This window comes from Chaetodon trifascialis, chromosome 17, assembly GCF_039877785.1.
Source record: "Chaetodon trifascialis isolate fChaTrf1 chromosome 17, fChaTrf1.hap1, whole genome shotgun sequence".
Classification (NCBI taxonomy): Eukaryota; Metazoa; Chordata; class Actinopteri; order Chaetodontiformes; family Chaetodontidae; genus Chaetodon; species Chaetodon trifascialis.
In genome coordinates, this window is record NC_092072.1 from 1,894,659 (window position 1) to 1,908,155 (window position 13,497).

The following is a 13,497-nucleotide window of genomic DNA, read 5'->3' on the forward strand; positions in this document are numbered from 1 at the left end:
GTGGCTCTGCAGCGTTTGTGTGTATTTAAACACACATTTTTGGTCAGTTTTAATGTTAATGTTGTTCAAGGGTGTGTGTGTGTGTGTGTGTGTGTGTGTGTGTGTGTGTGTGTGTGTGTGTGTGTGTGTGTGGAGGGTGGAGTGTGTGCAGGTTATGGTGAATACTGAAGGTTAGCCTGCAGTGTCCTCACAAGTGTGTGTTGTCGGGGGAGGGGCACCATGTACACACACACACACACACACACACACACACACACACACACACACACACACACACACACCTGTTTCCGTGGTGACGTAAAAACAGACAGGTGGTTTCTAACAGGTGTGGTGTGGTTGGTTCACAAAGGGAGGTCTGGGAAACCTGCCACACCCTCTTCCTCCTTTCTATTCCTGTCTTTGTCACCCTCCTCTTCCTCCTGTCATCTTGTTTTCCTACAGCATGCCCTCCTCTTCCTCCTGCTCCTCTTGTCTTGTTCTCCCTCATTTTCTTTCTTTTCAGCATTTCCAGCCTCCTTCTGATACACATCTGTTGGTTTTTGTCCTCCTTCAGTTTTCTCTCTCTTCATCTTCATCTTCCTCTCTCTCCCCTCTCTTCCATCCTTTCTCCTTTCACTTCAGCCTTCATCTCTCGTCTGTCTTTTTCTGTGGCATTTGTTTTGCCTCTTCGTCGTCTTGTGAGAGGTTCGTGCTCTTGATGATGCTCGATGGCTCAAAATGAGTCAGCTGCTTCCACACTTGGTCTAAACGTGTTGAATTCACAAACATGGCTGCTGCAGATCGGAGCCGGGAGCGATGCTGCATCATGAACGTGAACAGAGACGACTGTTTGATGTTTGTTCATAATGAAGATTGAATGATGACCATTTTCAGAAAGCAGTTCCTTGCTGGTCGTGGATGAGCTCATTTTAACTGCACCGCTGGGCAGTTTCATCTGTAGCGCTGCATCATGTTTCATGAGCTCATCACAGGTTGTCTGTGTTAAATCTGACTCTTCAGGTAACAATACGCTGTTTTTTTATGTATATAGTGAAAGGAAAATTAAAAGGAAAACAGGAGGAAACAGTGCATTTGTCTGGGACTATTTTCAGCAGCGGATTAATCCACACGTGGAGTGTTTGTGTCAGAATAAACTACAGTGTGTGTGTTGATGGTGATGAAGGAACATGTCAGCCAGTGCAGCAGTGAGGCTCAATGATGTGTTTTAATAGTTTCTGGACAAAAACTGAGCTCTACAGCAAAGAGGAAGACGATCTGTCAGGCTTTGATTCACACTCTCACAGCGCTTGCTCAGAACAACAACATGAATATAATCCTCACCATGATCTTTAATTGCTGACTAAATTGAATGAAAAGCTCCTCACTGTAAGACGACCTGATGTTTTATTCATACACGTGACTCACAGACAACCAGATGCAGGTTTTCCCTCGTTGACATTAGCATGTGTGGGTGGAGAGAGGTTTTACTTTGTCACTGTGGAGGAGACTCCGCTTTGCTGCTCCTAATTGTGTTTCACATGCGCAGGTTTTGTCTGTATGTTCAGCTGAGCGAGTCCTTATTTTACCCTCAGTCACAGGCAAACAGTGGGAACATTTTACAGCCGCTGGTTAATGAAGCCAAGTCAGAATGCCTGCGTACGTGCTAATAATAACTAATAATAAGTTGATTTTTTTAGCTCATAACGTTTAGAGGTGAGATCTGACACAGTAAGAATGTCAGAAGTTCCCGCATTTACAGCATTTTTACGTGCTATTTGTAAGTAATCTGTATTGATTTCCTTTCATGTTCATACAAACACAAGATCCCAGTTTGTACGTTAATAGAGAATCCAGGACCCTGCTGGTGGCTGACTCAAGCAAACTGCCGTCCAGTTTGCTCCACGTTGGCCATGATCTTGTTTTATCTTCATTTTCCCCTTGCACTGTTTAGCTGTGTGTTTTTAAGTATTGGTTGTTGCAGACGGAATTCAAACCACTGTTAAATTGTTCTAGTGGTCTTTGTTGTGACCGCACATCTGCTCGACCAATCACGACCGACAGCACTGCCAGAAAAGTCCCGAGCACTTCAGATCGCCTCCTGACCAGAGCCCAGGAGCGCCGCGGAGACACAAACAGGACCTGTGACAATGGCCTCATGCTGTGCGAGGTTCCTGCAGCAGAAAGAGGACGTTTGAGGCCGTCGTTTAAAGCAAACCACGGCTGACTGTCCACACCAGAAATGTCTCAAAATCATTTTGTTTACTGTGATCGACGAGAAAGTTATCAAAATTCACTGTTTATGACTCACCGGAGAGGAAGCTTCTCGTGCACAGCTGCACACATCCACATCTGGAAGCTGCCCAGTACAACCAGTGTCCTCGGCCGGCCGCTGAGTAGCCCCACTGGAGCAGCTGGAGTTAAGGGTTTTGCTCATGGGCACCTCAGTGGTGGTAATGAGGAACTTTCCCTGTCCAGATGTGTCCTGCTGGATTGAACCTCTGCTCACCAGTTCACCTCTGACCTTTAGGTCTCCACTGCCAGATCTGCTGATCTCCTCAGTCCTCTGTGAGAGTACATTGAATATTTTTGGATTTTGGACTGTTGGTTGGATGAAACTAGTTGTTGAGTCATTGGATTGAGCTCTTAGAAATTACGACTTTGGAATGTTTCACTACTTTCTGTTACTGAAGACAAAACAATAATCTGCATTCATCGATAATGAAAATAATTATTTAATGCAACTATTTTATTTTCAAAGATTCCTCTCCTTCCAAATACACACTTCCTGTCAGCAGGTTGAGCATGTTGTATATCCACTGTGTAAATGTGTGTGCGTGTGGCTACGTGCCGTTCACATCCACATCCACACATCATTGTGCTGCTTAAATTAAAGCAGACACATTACTGTTGATCCGTTTAAGTGGAACCGATCTGCATGTTTTTCCCTGGAGGAGAAACTGGCTCGTCCTCATCTACTGCGAGCTGCTGCACACCGAGCTGCACATCTGCCTTTGAGCCGTCTTTACAGTGTCTTTCTGTGGTTAAACACACACCGAGCTGCAGGCTTACTGTGGATGTGGAACAAGCCCATATTAACATCTGTACAATGTTTGATTGATTAATGGCCACGAATGAGCAGAAACACCTACATTTGGCATAACATCATAACATTAAGTTAATCTGTGAACGTCATTGGACAAGAGGAACAATAGCCTGTTTTGATCCTAAGAAATTCAATGAGATTTCGTAAAGTAAAAGTCTTTCAGCAAACTATCCAGCAGACACAGAACGCCGTTATTATCCTGTTTGAGTCAGATATTCACTTTCCTTTTAGCTGCTAAATGCTCTTGTGTGCAGCGGGTTTATCGATGCTTGTTTACAGGTGGAAACAGGTGCCTGTTATCTAAGTGCATTGGGGGGCTGGTGAGACTCAACTATACTGTACAGTCCATGTGCAACTGGAGAGCCCAAACCATGAGCTGAGGTTTTCATACTTTCTATCTGCCTAGTTGTTTATTTAATTTTGCTTTCCAAGTTTCCCAGCTGACCATGAGCTCCTCAATGAAAAAACATGGACGTGAGGCATCATGGGACAACTGTTCCTGTGAGTCAGACAATTGACAGGAAGTGTGTTGGAGCGTATTGCAGCACTGTAAACGTTGAACTCATAAAAAGTCGACTTTGTTTCTCTGTTAAACACTTTCTAAACTGTGGAGAACATCTGTGGAAACAGCTGTGACGCTAACTGAAGGTGAAACTCTGTAGAGGCTGCTGCAGCTTTTTAACCTGGTTACTGCTACAAAGCAACCAGGGTTCAAGGTTTTGCTGTGTGTGCGTGTGTGTGCGTGCGTGTGTGTGTGTGCGTGTCTGGTTTAAAGTAATGCCATTGAGCGCATTAGCTGAATTCTAATCACCATTTATCTTGGACTGAGCGTCGTCTTAATCACCTCGGAGCTAAAATAATCCTCGTCTCTTTTTCGGGGGGCTGCTGTGTGTCCGTGTTGACATCGTCATGGAAACCTCACGGACAGAGCTGCTATTGGCTTCGGTGCCTCGGCCAAATGGGTCACTTTGGTTTTTAGGCCTGTTGTTGATATAAAACTGGCTGACGTGAGTCTTTTTCTGCTCTCTGATGTGTTTACTCTGAAATCTGGCTGTAAGAGGTGAAATCCTCCGCTGGGTACATGATTGGATTTTGTTGATATGTTTTACTAATGTCCATGTAGCTGTATGATGTTGACCGTTACGGTGGTCTGGTTGTTTAGGATGCTGCTCATGCTAGTGTGACATCCCCAGGCTGAATCCATCTGGGAGCTTTGTAGAGAAGGTAGATGCTTTTCCTCATGCTGAAGCAAATATTCAGTAGTATCCTCAGGCAGTGGTGTTGCTCGGGTCCCTGGGGCCCCCGCCCCACCCGTGCACACCACAAAAATGTGGTTTTTGCACACGTAAATGCACAATTTCTGGGACATTTGATGTGAATACTGAAAAAAATAGATTAGCAGTTCTGAAAGTGAGGTTCAGGGGCCGAGAGGTCCCTGAAAGCCCAGGTCTATCAATAATCTTTGTTGTAAATAAGTGGCCGGGGGCTCCAAGCAACTGCCTGGCTTGCCTGTCCACTAGCCCCGCCCCGTCCTCAGGCTTAACACCGCAATAAAAAAAAAACAGTCACGCTGGAGTCTGAGGAATCAGATCTGTGTAATTATCGCTCACAATCACCGATGAAGAAGAAGCATAGTGGGATTTCTCGGTATGCAGCCTGTGCAGATGCTCACAGGGACGGAGCAGAGGCCAAACAAACAGCCGAGGACTCCTGAAGGACCCGCGGGCTGCCGCCGCCTCCGGCTGTTGCCACGGTGACAATTTATGTCCTCAGTGACTGATTGATGCAGCGACCCTGAGGGAGAGAAACGGAGAGAGAGGGGATGTAATGAGATGTGGCTATATATCTATATCTATCTATAGGTATATATATATATATATATATATATATATATATATATATACAGTGTAATATAGAGTAAATGATTAATGAGTGATGAAGAGCAGGAAGATTAAATGACTGGAGAGAAACAGAAAGATTGAGTGTGTGCACACATGAAAAAGAGGAAAAGAAGAACAAAAAAATGTGTGTGTTGAATATGAAAGAGAGAGCGAGAGAAACAAAGAAGGCAAATGTGTGACAGGAAAAAATGCGTGTGTGTTTGGGTGAGGATGCGTGCACGTGTGACTCCCCCCTCCCCACACATCCCTCTCTGAGACCCCTCTGCTTCTGCAGCTGCAGTGTCGCCATAGCAACGGTAGCCAGGCGATGATGCTGGGCATCACTCTCACATCCCAAGGCTGAACACGCCCACCTCGGCCTGGCTGGGCCTGGCCTGGCCTGGCCTGGCTCGGCCCGGCTCAGCTGGCTCAGCCCGGCCGATGACGCTGACAAAAGGCGATGCCCACGCAGTGCCATGCAGGAGCTGAGGGTGGTCAGTCTGGGGTCGGTCTTGACGAGTCACTGGTCTCTCTCCTTTCCAAACCGGTTGTCAAAGAAACACTACACTGTAAGAAATGAGGGACAAAATCGACTGTCCTTGTTCTGTAATCTCTTGGTTTCTTAGAGTGTAGTCGTGGCACAGGGGAGTGTTTTCACAGCCAGTCCGGACGGGAGGAACGATTCCAGCAGCTCTCAGGACGTACATGTGTCGTGTGAGAATTGTACTAAAATAGACTTCAGAGCGTGTCCTTTAAACATCTGTCCAACATAATGTCTCACATGTCAATGTGACGCCTGAAAGACTTGGACTCGGTTTAAAAGACTAAAACAGCTGTGTTAGAAGGCGTTCTGTCAGTCAGATGTTTGACTGGAGTGCAGCTGAGACGCCTCTGGTGTGGACAAGCCATTGCATGTGCGGCCATGTTGGTTTTGCATTGGGAAGGCGTCTTCGCCTAAACCTTGGAGACGGCCCTGGAACCAACGTGCACGAAACCTCAGGGATGTCCACATACCTTTAGCGTTCCAGGGTCGTATTCCTGCAGCGCTCATAATGTAAGGAAGGAATCTGTATTTATTTGTTTGGCTTTTTAAAACCGCAGTTACAGCACGATCTGAGTGCTCAGCCCAGAATCCAGTGAGTGAAGCCGCCTCAGATGTTTCGCTGCAGTAGAAAAGCCCCACCCGCCCCTAAAACATCAGGGGACTCCTGCTGATATTAGAAGCGCACCCCAGTTTCTTGTCTTTGTGTTTGGCTGCAGTGTTTCCCTCCATGCAGCCTACTTTAACACACATCCAGCAGCACTGCACTGCAGCGTTTTGGCTTCTCTCTTTGTTTCTGTCTCATATTAAAGCCAGTCGGTGGACCCAAACTGGATTTGCATGCCTGGGGGTGCTTGTTTGGCTTCCTCTGGACTGGCTGGGTGGGTGTGGCGTATGGATCGCTGCTATTGATCTGTCTCCTTGCTGTCTGTTGGCTCACTGCTGCCTCTGACGCTCAGGATTAATGTGTTTTGGCTGAGCCTGGCGATCGGTACACGGCACAACTTTTATGTTCTCTTTTGTAGTTGAGTGTGCATGTAATCAATACACATTAATATGAAAAGAAACTGCGTGCCCGACCTACTGAAGGATATTTACGAGATGATCAATCAGCACTGAACACTGTTTGTACAATTTAGATATTAAAGCAACACGATTTTATAAACCTTCCATAAAAATGAGGGTATTACTCCGTGTTTGTGCGCACCTTTCTGATTTCCTCTGTCTCTCTTCAGGGCAGCTATCCTGTGTGGGACGACTTCATCAGCAAGGCCAGCAAGCTGCAATCACAGCTCAGGTAACACACACACACACACACACACACACACACACACACACACACACACACACACACACACACACACACACAGGTGTGTCTTTGGCTCTGTTAAATACACAGTGAGAGAGTTGAGAGAGGTCAACACACAAAACATGCATCACTTTAAGAAAAGAAGGTGAAACGAGAAAAAAAGACAAAAAAAGACACGAATTTTGAAGAAATGTACCACAAATACAGAAAACACAAGTTGTACAGTGAAGACATTAGATTAGATTCAACTTTATTGTCATTGTCAGAGTGAAACACAGAGACAACGAAATGCAGTTTAGCATCTAACCAGAAATGCAAATAATTAAATATCCAGAAAAAATATAAATACATGTAAAAAGTGCATGTGGCATGAGGTATAAACAGCATGAGCAGTACAGACAGTACAGACAGTATGAGGTCGGTGCAGGTAGTGCAAGTGGTTTCTATTAAACCATGAAAACATGAATTATGTCGATTCATGTTGAAATGAAACACCCACAATCACAGAATTCATTTCAAAATTCAACATTTTTAGCTCATTTTTGACAGATTTGAGCGTTCCCGTATCTGCTCATGGAAGCTGCTTTGAGACCTTAAAATGGATTAGATGTAACTCTACACCTTCATTTAGCATGTGTGGATCTCTGAATGTCTCCACCCGCCCCTCCACCGCTCACCTGCAGCTCGATTTTAGCTGCTCACCTTCGACACTGTTTTGATATTTGCTGTATGCTACACAGCAGCCAGAGGTGAGAAATAATTTGGCCACACGTGTTCAGAAAGTGACTTCAAAGGAGAAGAAGAGCAAATTGGGCAGGCGCTGTCATTGGTCCTCTAAAGCAGAAAGACAGCCGTGACATCAGCTGTGTTTCTATTATCAAGCCACCTTTGAGCCATGTTTGCATAAACTGGTTTGCAGTGAATAAACGAGGCTATGCGAAGCGTAGTTTCATCAGAATTTGGTGGTATAAGATACGTTACACATGACTAGAATAAAGACAGTAGAAGAAGAAGAAGGTTGAAAACTGGAAACACGAGTCGTCTGGAGAGAAGCTCGCAGGACTTTGTTCGTTTGGGAAAGTTGGAATTGTTCTTTCACGTCAGCTGTTATTGGCCATGTTTCATGCTGTGATGAAGATTATGAGGATGAAGAGCATTATGGGAATATACAGGACGACCACGACAGTGGAAACAGCTTCTTCTTCTTTTGGTTTTGTAGCAGAAACAGCTGATCAGTCATGAGAGTTTTGTCTGCGATGTCAGAGCTCATTCGGCAAAGATGTTGCTCCCTCTGTGTTTTTCTGCAGAGCACGTCAAAACATTCATGTTTCTGTGTGCACAGGTAGCACACGCAAACACACACACACACACACACACACACACACACACACACACACACACACACACACACACACACACACACACACACACACACACACACACACACACACACACACATGCTGAGAGTTTGTGTAACCTGAGCTCATGAAAATCCAATCAGTCTGTATCATTAAGTGTTTAAATGTCAGGCTCACCTCTCTTGTTCTGTCGCCTCGTCCCCAGCGCTCTGGTTCAGTGGCTCTGCACACACACACACACACACACACACACACACGCACACACACACACACACACACACACACACACACACACACACACACACACACACACACACACACACTGCTGAAGGTCATCCACACACACAAACATGTAACTTTGAGAAACGTGCACTTACAAACTGCAAACAGACACTTAAACATTCATTCATCATGGACTCTACCTCCACACAAACACACACAGGTATACACTCACTCCTTCCAGCCATTAACCACCCACCAACATCCACCTTCACGCACACACTCGCACACGTGCACAACTCAATTAACCTTCTGCGGCTGGCAGAGATTAATGATGCCACCATAAAGTCATTATCAGTGAGATGGATCAGCGGCAGCCTCCAGAGACTCTGCACTGGAGCAGAGGTCACCAGAGGTCGAAGCTGATCGCAAACGCTGCGACTGCATCCTTCCTCATCTTCCTCACCGCACGACGCCGTGGCTTTTTGGGCAGCGCTCGTGTCTGTGGCATTAAAGGACCATGCCAGTGCTTCAGCATGTTTCTCCTGTGTGTGCGCTCCAGTACTGCAGATCATCTGCCATGTTTGGGTGGCGTCACTTCAGTATGACGTGAACTGACACCCGATGTGGTCAAGTGTTTTTAATTAGATATTAAAACAGGACGTGATTAACAGAATCATTCTGGGTTTTTTTTTGTTAACATGAGCATTAGCAGCAATTAAAAGTCTAATTTTTCACTCTCTGGCACAATGCAGCAACCAGTTAGTGGACCCAAACCTAGAATCTTAACATATTTCCTGAAGTTACAACATAGAAACTGATTTTAAATCACCATTTGCATCCAAACCTTCTTCTGTTGTGTCTCCCAGGACCACAGTGGTCGCGGTAGCAGCCTTCCTGGATGCCTTCCAGAAGGTGGCCGACCTTGCAACCAACAGCCGAGGTACGTGTCAACGTGTCTGTCTTGTGTTGGTGAGGGTGTTTCCTGCTGTTCGCTGTCTCGTGTCGCGAGTGTTTTTCTTTGGGATGTAACGTCTCAGCTGCTGTTTGTGGTTGTGATGAAGCTGAATAAATGATGGAAGTCATTGGACCAGTGGTGGGATCAGTTGCTGCAGCGTCAACCACAGAAGAGTCTAAACGCTAAAGCAAATTTAAGAGTATGTTGTAAGACTAAGTTCAATAAAAGCTGATAACAATACTACAGAAACTCAATATTTTCATGTGTTCTCTCAAATTGTATATCTGAACATTCTCCAAAAAAGGCATTTAATTATATTTATTACAAATCATCTATGTGTATATTCATGAAATCAAAATGTTGCCCATCATTAATCATATTCAAGGTATCTATACCTATATTTTGGCTATATATCTTTATATTTACTATATTTATCACTTCAAACTGTGTATAATATCCTGTTAGCGCTGAAATTCTTGATTTGATTTGATTTGATTTGATTTGATTTGATTTGAGGTGTAAATAACCCACTGAAGGGGCAAAAATCACCATTGTCAGAATCTCATTGGCTGTTTGAAGTGTCAGGCAGAAGAGAAGGCGGTCCTTCTGTTCAACTCAGACTCTTATTGGCTACACATGTTGCTTGCCAAGGTGGCGCCAATTTTTATGTTTGTCCGGAAGTTGTGAAGGTGAAAATACGGACGACAAGCGGAAGGAGAGCCCATCACCTGCTGGAGAATCATCTTTCTGTGGATTATTGTCATGTTTTGGACTAAATATTTTTACTGCAGTGGATCTTCTGGATCTTTGTTGATGTTTTCAGACCGTTTTTGTTGGAGTTTTATGGATCTGTGGATCAATGAGAGACATGGTCGGTGAGTTGTCTCTATGTTGCGTCAATTTTAAAAACGGTTGTTTGTCTGCTGTTGGCGTTCATTTCGCCTTTTGTCGTGATTTCACGTGAATCTTTGCCTTTTATCGTGTTTAATATGAGTATAACCGTTAACGGAACTTTCGTGTGAGTAGAGGGAAGAACAGCTAACGGTAAGTTCGCCTCTGGCCTGCAGGCGGACCATCGAGACAGTATGAAGTTGAATTTGTATTGTATATTCTTTATGTTGTTATATTGACTTCAATAAACGAACTCAGTAGCTAACACCGTGTTTGAATTGACGCCTCAAAATGTCTCCAAACTGAGGCAAACAGTCAACCAAAAGTAACTGACTCATTAGCAGCATGCTAACCTTGATATCAAGCTAGCGGCTGACAGCACTGCAGGCGGACAGAGGCACAAAACTAGTTTCTGCTGTCCAGTAATTGCTTTTTTTCCCCGGGGAAATCGGCTGAAATCCGACATATTGAAGTCTTATAATGTTCTGTGAAAATAATTCCTCAGTTACAGAAGTGAAAATATTAAATATTCCGGCTCAGCACGCCGTTTCCTCCGCTGCCTCTCCGATGTCCATCCACTCTCTCACTCCTCTCGGTGAATTAATCAGTAAATTAAGAGTTTATTTCAACCCAACCAGAGTTAGTGATGATTGATTGAACAGCGGAAAGATGAACCGAAAACTTTCTGTTGAGTTTTAGTTTGTTTTAGTCGCGTTTGAGTGAAGTGCGTTTAACGATGATTAAAATCACTGCTTTTGTGAATGGAGTCTGGTGGCTTTGGCCAGAGCGACATAACGGCTGTTTGTGGTTAAACAAAACGGATCTAACTCTTTAACCAGAAGGTATCTCTGCATGGATCCTTTCCGTGATGTTATCAGACACGTGTTATAATAATCTGAGTCTGTCAGTGGTGAAAACAAAGACTTTCAGTGGACGGACATTGACGGTGGACAAACACCTGCAGGGGTTGAATTACATCGTGTCTGCCGGCTGCAGCGCTCTCGTTCAACACTGAAAACACTTGAAAAAATGTCGTCTCCATTAGTCCACTGGACATAACAACATGGAGCATTAGGGTCCATGATCAGACAATATGGGCTGTAATTCCTCCCTTGTCCGGGACACTGAAGTCCTCCAGGACGCGTGGACGCGCAGTTGTGCGCGCAGCATCACTTTGACTGCGAGTGAAATGCAGGTCAAGATGAAACGAGCAAATGATTCAGCAGCACGCGGCAGGACATCATTTATTTTGTAATGTGCGGATATTAAGATCTTTTGAAAGACGTCTCTCCTATTTGTTTTCCCTTTGCGGACATAATGCGCAAAAATAGGCCAATTTTAATCTCCGTTGTTAGTGCTGTGAGGCAGTTTGCACGTTTCTATCGATTAGTGCTTTTCCATTATTGACAAATGATCAGAGGTGGCTGCTTTCCTGATCGCTGGACTGGAACATCGATAGAGGTCTCTTCCTGGATAGATTAAATGAAGCAGGAAGCCGTGATGGGCAGCTGTGTGTGTGTGTGTGTGTGTGTGTGTGTGTGTGTGTGTGTGTGTGTGTGTGTGTGTGTGTGTGTGTGTGTGTGTGTGTGTGTGTGTGTGTGTGTGTGTGTGTGTGCGCGCGCGCGCGCGCGTGTTTCCAGCAGTGTTCAGCTTCTGTCTCTCTGGTAACCTTTCTGTGTGTTTTGTTTCAGGAAACACTGCCTTTAAGGTTTACTGTGTCTGTATTCATATATATGTGTGTGTGTGTGTGTGTGTGTGCGTGTGCGTGTGCGTGTGTGCATGTGTGCATGTGTGTGCATGTCCACGTGTCCATGGTGGGATGTAGGCCAGCTTCCTGTCGAGGTGACTCGCTGTCACTTTGACAACAGCAGCCGAGGAAACAATCAGTCAACGTCATGGTGATTCTAGGGCTCTGGGTCACAGCCGCTCTGTAATTGACTCTGTGTGTGTGTGTGTGTGTGTGTGTGTGTGTGTGTGTGTGTGTGTGTGTGTGTGTGTGTGTGTGTGTAGCTGTTACACCTGGAGCAGTGTGTAGAATTATTGGTTTCCTTCAGGAACTGTTGGGATAAATTAGAGGTTTGTGGAGCCATGCTCCACCTTCCTGACCTCCTCCTCCTTCTCCTCCTCCTCCTCCTCCTCCTCCTCCTCCTCCTCCTCCTCCATGGAGCTCCTCCAGCATCATCTGCTAGAACAGGATCATGAAGTATTTGTGTACATGAAGTATTTGTGTACATAAAGTACTGCTTGTACTGTCTGGGCGATCTGATGGTCTGTACTGTGTGATGCTGTAAATCTGCCCACCGTCATATTGTGCCTTGCTGTTCATGTGGTGGTGGTGTCCTCTCGGTGTCTCAGGGGGACATCAGTGAGCTGGACTGATTTATGGCAGTTTTCTCTTACATCGATGTGATTAAATATATTGATTTTTTTTTTTAGAGATATTCTAGGTATATTCTTCAAATATCAGATTTTTAGAAAACCCCATATTTTAAAAAGCTCATAATATACACAAACCAGATGTAGACAGATGTGTGGACAGTCCCCTTTCCGTGTTTTGGGTTTTAATCTTGTTCAGCTTGCAGTTGTTCTGCTCTGACAGATGTGTTGATTTATTGAATTCCCATTGAATTCTTACCAGTGTACCAGCACTCACTCTCATCCCTGTACATCACCTTTCCAGAGGGATGGAGGAGGATGGGTGAGAAGTGAGAAACGGAGGGAAGTGGTGTTGGAAGTCAGAGAAGGTGTGAAATTTTAGGTCGAAACATATAAAAGAGAAAGGAAAAACACCAAAGAGGAAGATGTGCTGCGGAGGGATGGACCGCAAATGGGAGAGGAGGAAGAGCAGGTGGAGGAGAAAGAGGATGGAGGGCAGATGGCGATGGGGAGAGATGATGCAAAAGAGGGATGAGGGATGGAGGGGGAGGAGGCTGCTGGCTGTCATGTCCAGCCGGCTGCTGCTGGTGCTCATGGCAACAAGATGGAAATCACTGCAGGGTTCAGCCCAAGCAGAAGAATCTTACCTTATCTTATCTTAAATTCAGACACCGTAACACGTGATTTAATGGAGGTAAATGTGGAACTTCCACAGATGTTTCTTGTGACTGATTGTGGTTGTTTTGTATTTAATTCTAATATTCTGAAGATTAAATGATTCAGTTGAAATGGTGAGAGGTTAATAAAGGTCAATTCAAAGTTGAGGTAAGCTCTGACCTTCAGTCACTCTTAAAATGAGATTTTATTTTCCCTTAAACTCAAA

At 44.9% G+C, this 13,497-nt stretch overlaps 1 protein-coding gene across 2 annotated transcripts in view; it reads left to right on the plus strand.

Moving 5' to 3' along the window:
• LOC139345532 (protein MTSS 1-like) overlaps positions 1-13,497 on the plus strand; it is a 48,351-nt gene that overhangs the window by 1,136 nt on the left and 33,718 nt on the right. For both annotated transcript variants that reach the window (XM_070984172.1, XM_070984173.1), the window contains exons 2-3: positions 6,739-6,800; positions 9,259-9,332. In XM_070984172.1, coding sequence (XP_070840273.1) covers positions 6,739-6,800; positions 9,259-9,332 — 136 coding nt within the window. The remainder of the gene's footprint in view (positions 1-6,738; positions 6,801-9,258; positions 9,333-13,497) is intronic.